At 35.5% G+C, this 18,582-nt stretch overlaps 1 protein-coding gene across 2 annotated transcripts in view; it reads left to right on the top strand.

The window, feature by feature from the left end:
• Positions 1-18,328, top strand: part of LOC129235712 (NADP-dependent malic enzyme) — a 56,574-nt gene extending 38,246 nt beyond the window's left edge. Inside the window, exons 2-10 of one of the 2 annotated variants that reach the window (XR_008581599.1) lie at positions 4,278-4,458; positions 7,235-7,575; positions 7,636-8,191; positions 8,278-8,430; positions 8,516-8,668; positions 12,086-12,380; positions 12,458-12,622; positions 17,159-17,318; positions 17,795-18,328. Coding sequence is in view for 1 of the 2 variants with exons in the window: in XM_054869707.1 (XP_054725682.1) it covers positions 4,278-4,458; positions 7,235-7,575; positions 7,636-8,191; positions 8,278-8,430; positions 8,516-8,668; positions 12,086-12,380; positions 12,458-12,622; positions 17,795-17,799 (1,849 nt within the window). In the remaining variant the exon portion in view is untranslated. The remainder of the gene's footprint in view (positions 1-4,277; positions 4,459-7,234; positions 7,576-7,635; positions 8,192-8,277; positions 8,431-8,515; positions 8,669-12,085; positions 12,381-12,457; positions 12,623-17,158; positions 17,319-17,794) is intronic. The other variant, XM_054869707.1, reaches the window with a different exon arrangement.
• Positions 18,329-18,582: the final 254 nt, after the last annotated feature.

The raw sequence follows: 18,582 nt of genomic DNA, 5'->3' as shown, positions 1-18,582 counted from the left end.
CACAGTGGCGTTCCCCCTTAAAAATAAATAATTAAACTTCTGTTAAGTGTTTGTTCGAGCTCCTCCTGCTATTTGTGGTGTGTATCTAGATGTTGTTCTACAAATATGATTATGATCAAAGTCAGAGATCATATATGATCATGGTCATGGTGATAGTCATGAATGAGGATCTGGTGTTTATACAGTGCACTCATGATAACGTGAACTTATTACAACGAGTACAGGTTAAGCTTTGAAAAATGCTATCGTTTGCAATATCGTGAGATTTCCAAACACGTAAAAATTTTAACTCAAGTTTTTATTTAAATAAAATAAATTTAAGTTACTCATATATTGAGGGTAAAAATCATAAAGATTTTTAAGTTGATCAACGCTATAGATCAGGCAGGACTAAATAAATAGTATTAACGGTAGTAAGTGTTCACTATATTCCGAGTGCACTGTCTATATGCACACAATGTGATAAGAGCGATTTGTGTATCCAGAAATGTATTGTATATGTATATATTTTTGCTATCTAAAAGTACGATATGAAGTATATAAATATATATAAGGTGTCTCATTAAGACGGCCTATTTTGAAATGAAAAGAAAAAACAAATTAAAAATTATGTTTTTATTATAGTAAAGGCTGTAAATAAATTTGGTGGTATGCACATACAGAATACGAAATTTTCAACAGCATTTTTGCTGACTATTATTTTCTGAGTGCTGGGTTATTGACATTCACATTGCTTTACAAAATCTTGTTGGACAATTTAAATTCTGCGCTATGCTTTCGAAACGTCTTCACAAAGTTTACTTTAGGCTACATGGGTGCTCCTAACATCGTAACAGTACCAAAATTGTTTTGATCTGAGAAGGAGTGCCTTCCGGAATATGATGCGCATTCTCACAAGAGCATGGCCTTCACACATGAAAAGCTATGCGAACCCTACATCTTTCTTATCTGTACAATATTTACTGAAATTATTCCGCTCTTCTATACTTCTGTAAAAACTCGTATATTTTTCTTGAGCGCCTGAGTAATTTCCTCATTCTCTGTTCATCGAGTTTTGACCAATATATGGGAGGTATCCATATTAGTTCACCAACTTTTAGTAGCTGCTCTATCTCCCTTCTCAGCTTGTGAAAATAGGAAATTTAACGGGGCTTGTATACTTGCACTTTATATCCGCAGACCCTACTCTCTTGTCCTCATTTTCCTAACCGCCATTATGTCCCGACGATTGACTGTGGGCTGTCGAAGAACTTGTAAGGGTTGTGGACTTTCTTAAACACATTTCGAGTCGGTTGTTGCCAATCGAAGGGCCTTGATCCCAGCTTGAGTGTCTACCAGAAAGGTGAGTTCTAAAGTAGCGATATCCGCAAAGTTTACCAGCTTTGCTGCTACATTTATTAGATAGATTTCCTCTTGAAAAACGTTACAGGGATCTGGATGTCTGTAAGCTACTTACAATGAAGGTTGCTAACAGAAGATGTCTGATCCTATTCTACTATTCAGTTGCTAATCGATTCTGAATACTAGAATATCGCAAGGGTTTGGAACGATATCACATTTCCAACCACTTCTATTAAAGAACTAAACGGCGAATATCTGGCGAAATTCGACTTCTGTCAACTGATAGTTGTAGTCCCATCAGTGGTCTGTTTGTTCCATCATCCACAGCCTGTTACGCCGTACACCTTAAGGTACTCTTGGCTGCGAGTCATTTCAAATATATGCATATGGATTAAATAACTTGGAGTATCTCTACTTACGAAGATATGCGAATTTCTGTTCGTCTAAGTAATGTTTGAACATAATATGTGGCTGTCCGTAACGGGGCACCTTTTCTAATTGTTATTTGTGTACACATTCACACCTATATATGTACGCACATACTATTGACTTTCATAAAAAACAACGCTGCAATTTACATAGAAAATGAACTTTTAATATATGTATGAAGTCAGCTGTGAGCTTCCCGTTGATAACGTGAATTGCTTCCATATACATTCAGTTACGTATACGCAATGCTGGTATTTATCACACGAAAATTTCCTTTTAAAGCCTGTTAATTTTTATCAGCTGATATCGTCATTTACTATTCAAAACAGAAGATAAACCCATTTAGCTATTTGATGGTTGATAAGAAGTTTTGCCTTGTGATTTTGATTGACTAACCATGACAGCTTTAAGGCTGTGGGTGTCACGATATGTGAGTATGGGAGTACTTACTTACGTAAATATGTAAAAGGTTTTCCAATATATGCACTTGAGGATACAACTATGTTTTTTTTTGTGGGTACAAATTTTCTTGTAAGGAAAATCCATGTCGCTTGGGTTGTAATTTTTCGTTGCTAGCAAAAGATTACATAGATCTACATTTTTTTATATGAAACTGGGTTTCGATGTATTTTTATGTGCGCTGAACGTAATTTCGGAGATCCAAAAGTGCCTGTTATATCAGGGCTTTGGTTCAATTTGGTCTACTTATCCAGAATCTACCCCGACATACTCAATATATGTGAAGGTACAACGCACGATAATAATCACCTCTTCACATGCTCACTGAAATCCACTCACCTAACTCCCCTCTCCCGCTGAACCCAACTTGTCGAAACAACATGTTTCCTCAAGGATGATAGGTTACGCCATACGAAGAAAGTTACTTTATTTTTCGCGATATTGACAAGTCTGTCCTCAACTGCCTTTCCAACACAAAACAATCGAACAAAACAAACAAAAGGAGAAGAAAATTCAGTGAAAGGCTTGGTAATGTTGTGATTTGTGAGATTTAAACTGAATCAACTAATGAAAACGAAGTGCCGTGTGTTAAATTGTGAAAGTACAAATTAATATAAAGCCTCCAAATGCAGTGTGTTTGCGTTTTTATGCAGAAGACGCCGTGGCAAGGAAGTGTGTGTGTGCGTGTATAATTTCTTGTATTTGGTTGTTTCCATTGCTTTCGCCCATTCTTCCTAGTCACAAACAAGTAACTTCCCTTTATGTTTGTTTATTCATAGAGCCTGACGTCACAGCAAAGGCGTCGGAAGACGCAACCTGGTGTTCTATGGTGAAAAATAAAATTGTAAGAGGAACTTTGGCGGTCACGTCACTAGAGGATTCGACAGCCGAATTCTGCACGATCTTTTCACATACATATATTCACATACTCGTCCAATCAGTCGTTGTTCCGGCAGCAACGAAATTTCATTGGTTGATTTTTTTGGTATATCATTAACTCAATCTAAATTTTTTTGTAAACACATCTCAAGTGACGCCAGCCCATCAGTTGATTCTGTCATATTCATTAAAATCTCTTCACCATGATGTTTCCTGGATGTACCGTTAAATGAGTTAGGCGATGACTACAGCTAGTAAACTGCATAACAACAACAACAGAGGGAGATAATAGTTCCTGCGTAGTTGAATGATTTTAAGTTGATTGCATCACAAAATTTAGAGATCGGAGAGCGAATCGAAGCTTTAATTTGAGTAGGCGTAGGTTGCATTCTAATACTTCTGGCTTTTGAGAAAAGTAGGGGTAAAATACCCAAAATACATTTTTATAAGTTTTTGCCCCAAATACTTTCGAAATCCTGACGTGATTGGCACTTTTTGATCCCAAAATCGTACAAAGTGCTCAAAAATACACCGGAAACCAGTTTCTATAAAAAAAAAATCAATTTAGTTATTTTTTTTTTGTATTTAATTGATTTCCAACTACAACTTTTAATGAGTAATGATAAATTTCAACAACAAATCCTCTACCACATACATACATATGCACATTCACACATACATACATACGTATATACATATGAAAACTCAGCACTCCTATTGGCAGTCCCTTTACATATGTGACCAAATATGGAGATACGTACATACATATAGGTGCACATAATAAAGTAGCGCAAAAAAAGCTGGCATAATTAGCTTTGGAGTTTTAAAACACTGAAATCCATCAGGATTATACGTTGCATTTAGAATTTCACGGCTTAGTTAGAAAAGGTGTCGCATTGTAAATAAAAGAGAGATGTTTGTTAAATATTTTATCATAACATTTTCATTCATCAAGCATGGCAGTGCCTGAACGTTTGCTGGGAAATTTCGTGCAAATGCGTAAAAGGTGTTAACGATAAACAAAATTTTGGTGTAAATCAAAATCTTTTTTGACAAATATTTCCTTTCAAGTTTACCGATTTACCACTCCATTCCACAACGACTACCTTATTTTATCTATATAGCAATAATATTTAATTGTTTTGTTGTTTTTTTTTGTTTTTTTGCAGATTGTGTGGAAATCTATCGAAAATATGCGCCGCATCGCGTCCCGCAGCTGCCGCAGCAACGCCCATAGGACAACAAATAGCGCCGACCGACTCTAGACCATTTCACGATGTTGTCGGCGATGTTGTCTGTCCCTCTGGTGTACGAGGTATTGATCATTTGAGAGACCCGCGTTTGAATAAGGTGAGTAAAATTGCAATATCAATTGCGAGCTCTATGTACATTTACATATAAACATATGTATATATGTGTATCCTAAACTTTTTCGTGTGGTTTCAAGAGCAATTAAATTTAGCTTTCGTTTTTATAAGCGGATCGTCCGCCAAATTTTTCTAGCGTATAACCCTGAGTGCTATCAACACTTTTTGAGGCCATTTAAAACATTGCATATAAAAATTTTCTTCACGTTGATGCGCTAAAAAAATACAAATATTCTATATAGAAAACGAAATTACTTTTCTACCCCTTTCCTTAATTCCTTATTGAAAAGTGTGGTAGCCATTTACGTCAAATTCAGGCATACTCTTTAGCTTTGTCGAATGGCTGCAATGACTGCAATGAAATTATCACATTTATCGTAAATGTTGTTGTTTTTTGTATAAGGATATGACAATGTATCTATATAATCAAAATTTTCTTTCTGTCCTTTTTCTCCGGGTCTATGCACATTTGCAGCGGCAGGCTAATCACCTACCCTGTCAGAAAACAAATAGATTAACGAAACCAACGCAAGACTAAAGTTATGTCGAGGCCCTATGATCCCGTGTGGAGTGAACAAGAAAAAAAAGCACGTTTGTGTGATAGAAAATTGAAACTTTTTTACTTGGCACTTTTAAATCTAAATTATTATAATATGTAAATATATACCCGAAGTTGATACGCGTCATTGCTCAATGCAAGAGACGACATTTTTTAGGGTGATTGCAGCTGTACTTATATCGGTTTTTACCGCAATTATACATGCTCGCCATGAGTATTATTAGTCCATCAGTAGTATTAGCCAGTACCGTCTGTGTCTTGACGAAAAATTCCTCCTAGGAAAAAATCAGCATTCAGTCAGGTTTCAACTAACACGATGACGCCATAATCGTATTGAGATGTTCCAGCATAAACCTAGTAAACTTCGTCCTCAATCCAGATATATTGTGGTAGTAAATTTTAAACTTTTTATTCAGCTGCGTATCACTACATAACTCACTTATTAGGATTATCTTGTAGGACAGTGACCCTGTCTACAACGCCGATGCAGTTTTCCCTTTGTGGCCACAGCGCAGCATTAAAAATTGACTTAACTAATATTAACATCTCTTTTTATCAACTTAAAACATAATACATACATAAAAGGTTTTCCAATAACAGGTGTTATTTTGAATAGCCCGCTATATCGGTAGATGTCACTTTTGAAGCTGTCATTTTTCGATATTTGACAAGTAGAAACTACGTCATTAATAAAAATGCAACGATACACGCAAATTGTGAAAATGTGGCTCAGACGGTTCGTAAAACTCGAACATTTTTGGGTCATCGTGAAGCACCTTGTCGGACTGCAATACAGAAATTGGTGAAAAAATTCGAGCTGTTGGAATAAGTTAGTGATGTGAAGAATAAAACTCGTAAACGTCGCTCAAGAACAGCCGAAAATATTGCTGTTGTGGCCGAAAGTGTTGAAGAAAACCCAGGTTTGTCCATTCCTCGTAGTTCTTTGGAATTAGGCATTCCACAAACGTCATTACACCATACTTTGCTTAAAGATTTGGATTTTAAGGCTTATAAAGTCCAGCTAACACAAGAACTTAAGCCGGCCGATCATCAACAACGTAGTGTCTTTGCTGATTGGGTCGTTGAAATGCAAGAAAATGATCCGGAATTCCATCGAAAAATCATCTTGAGTGATGAGGCCCATTTCCACCTCGGTGGCTTCGTCAACAAGCAAAGTTGTCAGATCTGGGGCTCAGAAAATCCAAGAGTCATTGTTGAAAAGCCTCTCTATCCTCAACGTGTGCCTATTTGGTGCGGTTTATGGTTCGGCGCAGCCATTGGACATTACTTTTTCGAAAATGAAGCTGAAGAAACAGTTACGGTGAATGGATTGCGCTATCGAGAGATGATTAACGATTTTTTATGACTGGAATTGGATGGTATTGATCTGGACAACGTTTATTTTCAACAAGACGGTGCAAGCAACGAAACCATTGATTTTTTATCAAAATAACACCTCTTATTGGAAAACCGTATATGTTTGAGCTATCAATGTTAGTGTGATGAGAGGTGCATTTAACAGTAGTCTCTTCTATAACAGGCGGCTTAAAATAATTTAGACAAAATAAGCATTTCATGCACGTTAGCAGAATATTTAGGAATTAGGAAAGAAAATTTACGAGAAGAGGATTTTTTTTATTGATTTAGGTTCAACGAAGTTAGCTTTTGAGCGCGTAAGCATTGCGTTATGTACAATGTTGTCATAAAACTAACCTTCACTTGAATTGAACAATTTAAGGAATTTATTCAGCGCATTAATATTTTTAAAAAAATTTGTCTACTTTTGGTCTTGAGAACATAACATTATACTTGTCACATTTATACATTCGAATTTTGTGGTTTTTAAATTTTATTGTTTAATATTCAAACATTTTAATTAGATAAGTTTCTGAATTGCATTCATATAGCACATAACACGTTATCGTCTTGCATGCACAGGGTATTACATTTAGTGCATTTTTGCATATCAAAGAAATAAATTAATAACGCAAAAGAAAATTACAATACTCTTAATGAGCACGTACGTTCACGTAACTATATATATGAGGAAAATGTTCAAGGTTTTCACTCTCGTTGAAATGTAAAATAACTTTTATCAGATATATCAACAATTCCTTACTGATTTAATCTTTTTAGATTGCCCAATATAATCCATATCGTGCTTTGAATTACATCAAACTAACAAATTTTAATTAAACAGGGTCTCGCATTCACATTGGAAGAACGTCAAACCTTGGGTATTCATGGCCTGCAACCTGCCCGTTTCAAGACCCAAGAAGAGCAGCTGGAGCTGTGTAAAATCGCCGTGAGTCGTTATACAGAGCCACTAAACAAATATCTGTACCTGGTCGACTTGCAAGATCGTAATGAGCGCTTGTTCTATCGTTTCCTGGCGGAGAACATTGAACATCTCATGCCCATTGTGTACACACCGACTGTGGGTTTGGCGTGCCAACGTTTCGGTTTGATTTATCGCAGACCACGTGGTCTTTTTATCACCTTAAATGATCGTGGCTACGTTTATGATGTGATCAAAAATTGGTAAGTTGAAAGAATTATTTGTATATGAGAAATATCTCATCACTTTTTTGTTACTTCCAGGCCAGAGTCAGATGTGCGTGCCATTTGTGTAACAGATGGTGAACGTATTTTAGGTTTAGGCGATTTGGGTGCCAACGGTATGGGTATTTGTGTCGGCAAGCTGGCTCTTTACACCGCTTTGGCTGGCATTAAACCGCATCGCTGCTTGCCAATTATGCTGGACGTAGGCACAAATAATATCGATCTGCTGGAGGATCCACTGTATGTGGGCTTGAGGCAGAAGCGTGTTGTTGGCAAAGAGTATGACGACTTTGTAGATGAATTTATGGAAGCTGTTGTCAAGCGCTATGGCCAGAATACCCTAATTCAATTTGAAGATTTCGGCAATCACAATGCATTTAGATTTCTCGACAGATACCGTGACACCTATTGTACTTTCAATGATGATATTCAGGGTACCGCATCTGTTGCTATGGCAGGCATTTATGCATCTACCCGCGTAACCGGTAAGGCTATAACGGATTATACGTTCCTATTCGCTGGTGCAGGTGAGGCAGCCGTCGGTATCGCAGATCTCGTCGTGAAAGCCATGATTGCAGAGGGTATACCCAAAGATGTAAGCAATTATAACCAGTATTTGCCATTTTATTATATATAAACTGGTTAAATTGAATAATCTAGTCACAATGTTTTTGATAACAGGAAGCCAGAAATAAGATTTGGATGGTTGACATTGACGGTCTTCTAACAACAACTCGCAAAGAGGGTTCCTTGTCACCGCACCAGCAAAACTATGCCAAGAATGTTGAGCCAATGAAGAACTTGCAAGATATTGTGGAGAAAGTGAAACCGAATGTTGGTTAAATGAAAATTTGCATGCATATATATGCGTATATGCGTGCGTGTGCATATTTGATTAATATTTTTATTTGCCGTTTAGGTGCTCATTGGTGCTTCAGCAGCTGCTGGCATTTTTACGCCAGAAATTCTGCGCATCATGGCTACAAATAATGAGCGTCCTGTTGTGTTCGCTCTCTCCAATCCAACCCATAAAGCTGAATGTACAGCGGATCAGGCATACAAAAACACTGATGTAAGTGAGCAAAAGTAGACATTCTGATATGCATACATATTTAGGCTATTGTCTACGCGCCTTTGTTGTCCTGAGTGTACTGATAATTTTAAAGAACAATTTGAATTTACATTTGAAAGCTGCTCAAAGCAGACATTTATTGTATATTTTTGTATATTTCAAACAACTTCAGAGCAGGTTATGCGCAAACATGTTTTATTGCCTCGTTACTTTACAAACTGACTTACGTATTATATTTTGCTAAAAGATTCGAGAAATTACTATCGAACCTACTACCGCCGACTGATACTTACAATATTTCTCAATAATCGCTTAGTTGTGTTAATAACTTTTTACCTTAGCACTTACCATTCAATAGAAGTTGGTCTCTGACTACTAACTGGAGCATATCTAAAGCCCTCTGGCCAAAACTAAATCTTAAATGGACAAAATATCTGCGTGGATTCATCAGATCAACTACCAGCGTCCTCACAGGTATCATTACGGGTCACTGCACTATTGGCACCCTAGTCAGTAGAATGACTTCCGCAGGAGTTGTGGCGATGAAGAAGGAATTAGGTCGGTACAACACTCTCAGAGTGTCCTGCACTTCAAAAAAAAAGCATGCCAAATATCTTGGCGACCATTTCTTTGAAAACTTGGGAAATTTGCAAAATGTCACACTGGAGGAACTAGTTACCTTCTTAAAAAGGTCTAAGTTGTTTAAGCAACTTATTAGAAATCAAATGTGGGTTTCACAAAGGAGCTTGGGGTCACCGAGTGTCTTGGTTTATACCGAGTGTCTTGGTTTAAGCAACCTGGTTAATCTAACCAAACCTACACTTCTTCGCATTCAGATCCAGAAGGATCCAGGTTTATATCCCACATGGCTGACATGGCTTCATCAGTAATCTCCGTAAACTTATGTGGAATTTGTATGTCGTTGCAACAACAACTGGTGTTAGCCGTCGTGCTTTGCTGCCGCCTATAGATAAAGATTTTAAATTGTATGCTAAGGCGAGTGCTGCCGAATGCGGCCGCCGTAGCCGAATGGGTTAATGCGTGAGTACCATTCGCAATTCACAGAGAGAACGTCGGTTCGAATATCGGTGTAACACCAAAATTAAGAGAAGAAAAAAAGTTTTTCTAATAGCGGTCGCCCCTCGGCAGGCAATGGCAAACCTCCGAGTGTATTTCTGCCATGAAAAAGCTCCTCATAAAAATATCTGCCGTTCGGAGTTGGTTTAAAACTGTAGGTCCCTCCATTTGTGGAACAACATCAAGACGCACACCACAAATAGGAGAAGGAGCTCGGCCAAACACCCAAAAAGGGTGTACGCGCCAACTATATATATTTATATTATATAATGGGAATGCTGCATGCAGAGGGTACAAAATGTAAACAACATGAATGGACATGAAGAGCTAAAATAAAAAAAAATATCCCAAAATCGCGCAAACTGACAGGGGACTCCTCATTCGCACGACTGTCGCGACAGTGAGTCGGTGCTACGTTGCCGGAACGTCCTGTATTTCCATCCGGCCAAGGACTGTCACTTCAGCAGCATTTCCCGCACATATATGGGGAATGTGTATGCTGCTACAATAAAAACAACAAGACGATTCCTTCTGTTGTAGAACCGATTTTGCAAAATTTTATTAAGATCCAGAATTTTTAAACCAATTTTCTAGGTTTTAAGTTTTTACTGGGATCATTTTCATTAAGATCGATTGAATATCGATTATATATCGGCCAAATATCAAAAATTGAATGTTCTACAGGGTGGCTGATGAATTTTGCTACATTAAGAAACTCAAATAACTTTTTTTTTAGTGTATGGAATTCATTTATTTTTTTTCAAGTTGAAGGTCATTAAATTTTATTAAATGTAGCTTAACTAGTTTTAAAAATAATTGAATTTAATTGTCCCCCATGCTCGTTGACACAAGTGCGCCATCTTAGTAAAAAGTTGTTCATTGCTGCTTTGAGAGTTGCGACAGGAATAGCCGCAATTGTTGCCCGAATGGATTGTTTTAGTTCATCCAAATTTGTTGGCTTTGTTTTATAAACTTCTTGTTTACATAAACCCCACAAGAAAAAATCAGGTGCAGTAAGGTCAGGCGACCTGGGGGGCCAACGAAATTCGGAGTTTCTTGAAATCAGTTTATTGGGAAATTTTCGTCGCAACTCTGTCATAACAGTCTGGGCTATGTGAGACGTTGCCTCATCTTGTTGAAACCACACAGAGTTGAAAGGAATTCTCTTTCGGCGTAGTTTTGGATAGAAAAATTCTTTCAGCATTTTCAAATAACGGTCTCCAGTAACCGTAACGGTGTGACCATTTTCTTCAAAAAAATAAGGCCCGACAATACAGCGTGAAGAAACCGCACACCACACTGTCACGCGAAGAGGATGCAATTCCGTCTCGTGGAGTATCTGTGGGTTAGAAGTACTCCATATTCGACAATTTTGTTTGTTCACATTGCCGTTTAAATCGAAATGGGCCTCATCAGACATGAAAAGGCAGTTTAACATGTTTTGGTCTTCTTCCACCATTTGCAGGATCTTCTGGCAAAATTCCAAGCGAATCGGCAAGTCTTCTGCATTCAGTTTGTTAACCATTTGAATTTTGTAGGGAAATAAGTCTAAATCTTTGTGCATTATTGTTTGCAAAGACTATCGGCTGACACCAAGTTGAGCAGATAAGCTTCTTGTTGAAACCCTTGGATTGCTTTGTATAGCTGCAGCTACAGCAGCGATCGTTTCCTCCGTCCGAACTGGTGGGTTTCGATGATAAGGCCTTCTTGCGACTGTTCCTTGCTCAGCAAAATTATTCACCAGTCTCATTATGGTCCATCTGCTCGGGGGATCGCCGCCAAACATCCACCTGTACTCTCTCTGTACCAAAACTACGGACTCCAGTGCGTGATAGCGGCGGACTATCCAAATTCTGGTTTGCGTGTCCCAGTTATCCATTTTAATAAATTTTAAAGATCAATTTGCAAATTAAAACAAAAATGGAACAGATAACTTAAAAAGAAAAAAAGTTATTCAATTTTTTTTGGTAGCGGCTTTCATCAGCCACCCTGTATCTAGATCTTACTAACTTAGGCTGCACTATCAGATATTTTATTATTATTAGTTCAACCATTTCTTACTCTGACTTAGTGACAGATAGATAATAACTTTAATAATGCTTTTTATTTAGTTACGCCGCAGGAAAGTCTTCCACTTCTCAATCAGACACTCTCTTGGATGTCAAACTCATTATGTTTGTTTTTTTAAACTTTGATGTCTATAGTTTGAGACGTAAAAGAACGATTGTTTCTTCATGAATATTATGGTTGGCTTGTAACGGATTTACCTTACAGTGTTTTTATAATGGTTTATAATAATGCAGAGCGTTCACACTTCCCACTGTCTATTCATTTTTACAGGGTCGCGTTGTATTCTCATCCGGTTCACCATTCCCACCTGTGGAAATGAATGGAAAAACTTTCTACCCTGGCCAAGGCAACAATGCGTATATCTTTCCTGGTGTAGCTTTGGGTGTTATTACCACTGGAACTCACCATATATCCGACGATATGTTCCTCATTGCTGCACGGGAATTGGCAAACTTCGTTGACCAAAGCGATTTGGATCGCGGTTCGCTATACCCACCATTGGATGCCGTGCGTGAGGTGTCGATGCGCATCGCCGAAAACGTAACCAAGTGTGCTTATGATAAGGGTATGTATGGGCTTTGGAATATATACTTTGTGGTTTTAATATAAACTTTATAATTTAATTTAATACTAATAATTTAGGCTTGGCTTCCACTTACCCCGAACCAGTTGATAAACGCAAGTGGTTGGAGGATCAACTATACAAATTTAACTATCAGTCCTCGATGCCAGTGACGTGGCCATGGCCCAGAATGCCATATGTGAGAACTCGCCCATTGGAACCTACCATTCTCTTCAGTGACTCAAGTGATTAAATTATTATTTTTTCCATTTTTTCCACAGTAGCTTGCCATATTTTTATTTAAAAGATTAACCTATTTCTATATGCTTAGTGGCGCTGCATACTTTCTAGTGCCACTTGTATACATATTTGTAGGAACTGATGTAGCTAATATTTTCGGCTTTATACTTGATGTAGCAATGTCTAGTAATTGAAAAAAAGCTTGTAGTAATCTTTTTGATTGTTTCGGTTCTTAACATTTCCCAAAATTCAATTCAAATCATATCATGATTTCTTAATGCTTACTTTTTTGCATGCACCTTTGGTCTCTCAACGTAATTGTTGTAAAAGTATTATTTATTTATTTAGTAATTGATTTATTATGTAACTCGAAACTATTAACCTACACAAAGTAGATTTTTTACAACTAAACCAAATGGTTTATTAAATGCTGACATTTTTGTTGTCAAAAAGATACATATATACTTAATTGAGTATAAATAAGCCATTTGCTACCAAATATTAAAATCATTTCAATTTATCCATTTCTAGTCATAAATAATTTTGATTTTTAGTTCCTATTTAATTATTTAAATTATAATAAAATCGTTATTTAGTTATTTGCGCTTTTTAAAATATTGATGGGATTCAAAAACCCCAAAAATTAGCTAAAAATGGTGTTTTTAGGTGCAAATTTTAGTATTTGCTCGTTGTTTTTAATAAATTTAAAAAAATATTTATATTACAATATATATAATAATGTATATAAAGCGAAAGGTCTTATTATCATAGAGGCGAGTAGTTTAAAGAAGTTTGAATTTTTGTAGACCAAAAAAAAAAAAATATTTTCATCTTGCTCTTCAAGCCAAAGCGTAGAAAGTTTTTTTTTCACCTTTTTTTAGCAAGCAAAAAAGGCATTGTGCAAAAACAAATAAGGAGAGCTAAATTCTGTTCAGACGAACTTCGGCCAAAATCGCTTAAACGGTTATCGCGTCAATCAGGAAGAAGAAGAACTTTATATTACCGCGCACATTTTAGTAAATTTAAATTTGGGCTGGCTGTAAATTTTTAGAATCAAACAAACTCATAGACAATGAGAGGGATGGACGGCAATTTAGTCTTCTCATGCACATAAAAAGCAGGCGTGGTGTTTATCCGATCTCAATAATATTCACGCGGACGGACGAAAAAATTTGGGTAAATTAACTCCGTTCTTTATTCTGTTACATAACATAAAACCGTTATGTGGAAAAATTATATTATCTTTGACCACAAATGCGCGGGTGTAATAACTGTAATATTAGGGTAACGGGAGTATAAGATTTCCGAATGTGTGTACGTTCGATTGTTAGTGTAACCCAAAATTGCCACAAAATGGTCTCAATTTCTACTAAAATGCTTTGCTATTGTTAATGTAAAAAAATGTATGGCAGCAGCGGAAGCTACTATTGCTAACTCAATACGCAGATACTTTTGTTCCCGGCAAAAGTGGTTGTTAAAAATATGTATAATCGGTCTCTAGCCACTTTTCAGAAAATATTAAATTCCAAATTAACGACTTTGGTAAACTACGTAGTAAATGATTATTCATATTTGGGCTATAGCGCATAGGGTTTTCCTGCAGGGTGTGTACGCCATGCATTGTACCGATATGTCTGTTTTTCATTTGTTTTGCGAATCGGGATTCAGAGGCCAAAAACTATACTAAAAGAAATATAAATTTTTTTAGAAGTGGGCGCTGATATTTCCACTCTCAAACGTTGTAACAGCTTCAATATTAACCTTCACAATACCGCGCTTCATTAAACTTTCTAAATCCATTGCTGAAGTATACACCACACGAAAAAATATAAGACCAATTAAATTTCTTATATTTTTATTATCAGTTTAGGGCTAACAATTTATGTTTTTAATATTCAAACTTTTTGTGATAAATGTTTTCAAAATATCCAGAAATAAGCACACATTTACCGAAGCTTAAATTAATTATTAAGACAAGTAAACGCTACAGAACGAAAAAAGTATGAGACCAATTTTATTATAGATATTTAAAATAGGCAAATAAAATTTTGATGGTTAGTTTATAATTTGGAGCTTAGTAATTTGTGTTGCATCTCATTTTGATTATCACTTTTTGAAGTCCTCGAGGCATCGATTCGATTAACTTTTTTATAATATTTTGATAAATTGACTATTCGGCATTAATCGCACTTCTAATGGTTTTAGAGCTATCAAACTGTCTTACATTTTTGAAAACCAATTTTGAATGAATTGCTGAAACCTTTTCGATTGGGTTAAGTCCAGGGCTGCAGGCAGGCCATTTTAAAATTGGACAAACATCTTTTGTTGCATTGGAAGCATGAACGACTGCGTTGTCACGCTGGAAAATTAACTCGTCATAGAAATTATCATAAAAAAAGTAATAAATACTTCGTATAGAAGTTCTATAAGTATATATTCGACACTATTAATTTTTGTGGATATGAAACATACAAGTGTTTTGCCTTTGACACTTATAGCTGCCCGAACCATGACAGAACCCTCCCCGAAATTACGAGCTATTCTCTGCTCCTTTTTTTCCGTTTATCACGCCAATTAAATAGTAGCTTCCAAATCAAGGGTGTGTTTAATTTCAGCCAGGCTATTTGTTTTATTTATAGCTAAACGTTTGATTTCCCGAACATATCGAGGGTTAAGTTTTGGTTTTCGACCTCTTCTCATGGTACGTCTGAATTTTTCTTGCAAATGGAAGTAATGTAAAACACCAGTTTTGCTTCTTTTTAATTTTGAAGTAATCTGTCGCATTGTAAGGGTTCTCTCTTCATGCTAAAGTTTGTCCCTGTTCAAATTCAGACAAAACATTTCCGCGCGGCGTATTTTTGTTTCTAAACCAAAACAACCAAATAAATATGAGAACGAGATAAAGCGGTAATAATTTGAATAATCATGTAAACAATGTAATCTCTTGCATTGTGCACTTTTAAACTAAAAGCAAACGCTTTTGGTCTTATACTTCGATCGCCTTGCACAGAACACGAATTTGCGCGTTGCTAAAATGCCAGACAATACCCAAAATATTGGAACATTTTTCTATATACAATATTATTGTCTTAGTAGATATCATCGTAATCATCTTGGTCTTATAATTTTTTTCGGGCGATTTACACTCATTCCTTTTTTTAAATTGCTGTAGTTACTAACCATTTCAACTTTTACTCCAGTTATCGTGCGCATTAACGAGCAGCCAGATTGATTGATCCCTTTGAAAAACAATCGTTATGTTAATAAAATAATAAAACTCTAGGGTAGTAGTGCGGAGAGGTATAAAAATTAAAGCAAAACTACATATTTTGACTCTTTTTATTCACTAGCAGTTTAGAGATATTGTTTTAAAGCTTTTTTGATGTTAATTTTGTAGAATGAAATTTAGTTGCTTTACACGAAGATGTGCTTATATATTGTTAAGGGGTTAGGTGGGTTACAGAGGTTCAAAAAAAGGGTATTTTTACTATTTTTTTAATATATACAATCATATATTTTATTTAAACAATTCAGCATATCAAAGATACATATTTAAACAGTATTTTGTGAAATTTTTATTTAAAAATTCCGAAAACTCAGCCGTTGATACCTCATCTCCCTTAACGTCTCACAAAAAAATGCTCTTGCCGTGGATAGCATAACTCATTATTGGTTCATCTAAAATCAAAAAACCAAAAATATTTCGTTAGTACATGTATAAATCTCGTTACTGGACGAAGGAAAAAAAAATTTAATTTGAATTTTTGACAGACTTTTAACAAAAAAACACATTTTTTTGTCAAAAAAATTAGTTGTAATAAAAAAAAAAATCCTTCGTTCAATAACTTGGTAATGTTATTCCAAAGATGTGTGCAAAATTGGAACAAAATCGCTTCATAACTTTTCGAGAAATCGTGTCCACCGACTTAAAAAATCGAGTTTTGAGATAAACGCGTATACCTGCGAAACGCTGCACTGACATGGCCTGATGGGCGGAACTTCTGAAGGGTCTATCTCGTAGAATTTTACTCGGATCAATTTGAAATTTTAGGAGAATATTTTAAACATATTATACTATTTAATAAGCAAAAAAAATCGATTTTTTGAAATTTTCAAACCCACCTAACCCCTTAAAGCACCTTAAATGTACATATCTGTGGGCTTTTGATAAAAAAAAAACTCATAAAACCTTAATAGATTTTGCTTTCAGATTAAAAAATCATAGAAAATCGTATGAAACTTTAATATTTTTATGCTAAATTGATTAAAATGGATTCCTAAGTTAAGGCTGTGAATCTTTAAAGGCTTAATATTGTACTAGAAATCAGGAATTTATTCCTTAACAGGTAGAAGGCACTATGGCAAAAAAAATGTTCTAAAATAAGGAATTTATTCCTTTACAGGTACTAAGTCAACTGAAGTTTTTTTTTCTCAAAGTGCCACGGATATGTTTGTATGTACTGTTTATAGTTTTAAAATATGTACAAAAAGATTTTTAATTAAAAAAAAATAAATAAAAATTTACATACTTTCGGAAATAGAATATAAAAAGGAAAGCGATAAGAAAAAAAATGAAAAGAAAGCGGAAACAATCCCGGGAGAAAATAAAAGACCCATTTGAATTTTGTGTGAATGTGTGGCGCTTCTGAAAATAATATTCTCTGGAAAGTATGAATTGCATGGCTGCTGCGATGGTCTAGTGTAAGTTGAGTTACTAAAGAGCAGGGAGATAATTGTTTTAGACCACAATACGCTACTATGCAGACAAAACCTATTCAAAGCAAGACAAACGAAAAAGGTTTGCCATGCATTTTGCTGATTATTTTATGTTGAGCTGAAAGCATGAAAGCTAATTGTGCTATACTATCTTACTGCACACTGAGCGCTCTTCACTGCTTAGATATCACAGGCATTACCACATAGACATTTGCATGAGCACATATGTACATTCATACAAATACCATATATTAATATAACAAGCACCTGTTTGATTACTAAATTACTTAAAAAATAGTTTTTCAAAAACAAATGAGCTATTTAACACTCTGTCTATTAATCTTTCACTTTTACTTCGTATTACTCTTTTGTAAAAATGTTTTTCATTCTTAGTTATTATATTTGCTAATCCATATTTTTTGTTTTGGTTTTTGCTTTTTTTCTCTCTCTCATTCATTTAGAGTAAGCTGGATTCTCCCGAAAAATTGAATGCTTTTCCCCCAATTCGATTGACAAGAAGCATAAAATAAAAGCAAAAATGAAAGAAGAAACCGTTAAACCGTTATATGGCTGCCGTAATTCACCCATAAAAACTTCACATTTGGATGCTGCTCGCAAACGTGTGTATGTGTATATTTGTGGGTTATGTAAACGAACATACAAACATATTTACATGCATACATACATACATATACCTACATGCCCTCATCTGCCCCGTTGACATCCTAGAGGCATAAAACTGATAAACCTTATCCACAAATAAGAAGTAAATGATGACAGCTAACACCGTTCGAAAAATTTGTATTATTACATATACATATATACTTACATGCATATGTTTATATGTTTACAATTGTATTGCATTGTATTGTTACATAGATCATTGTTTAGATTAATTTATAATTACACAGCTTTACTACCTTGTAATGCAGATTTAGTTTAACTTAATTTAATTAATAGACAACGCGAAATAAAATTAAAAATTAAAAGAAAAAAGGAGAAAAAGAAAAAATTTATCATGTCAATATCAAAATTAAGCACATAAGCAAGAGTTGACGGAATAAACTGAAATTTAATTTATGACTTAAAAAACTATTGTTTTATTCAGCAGCCATAGCCCAATGGATTCAGATCTGGACTTCCAGACGGCTAATCTTCTGCGGCTATGAACCCAGGAATATTGTTTTTTAGCCACTGATGGTTGGTTTTTGCCTTATCGGCTGAAGTGGAATGTTGCTAGAAGATTCAA

This window comes from Anastrepha obliqua, chromosome 1 (assembly GCF_027943255.1).
Source record: "Anastrepha obliqua isolate idAnaObli1 chromosome 1, idAnaObli1_1.0, whole genome shotgun sequence".
In the NCBI taxonomy this organism is placed as follows: domain Eukaryota; kingdom Metazoa; phylum Arthropoda; class Insecta; order Diptera; family Tephritidae; genus Anastrepha; species Anastrepha obliqua.
This window is presented reverse-complemented; position numbering and strand designations above follow the sequence as displayed.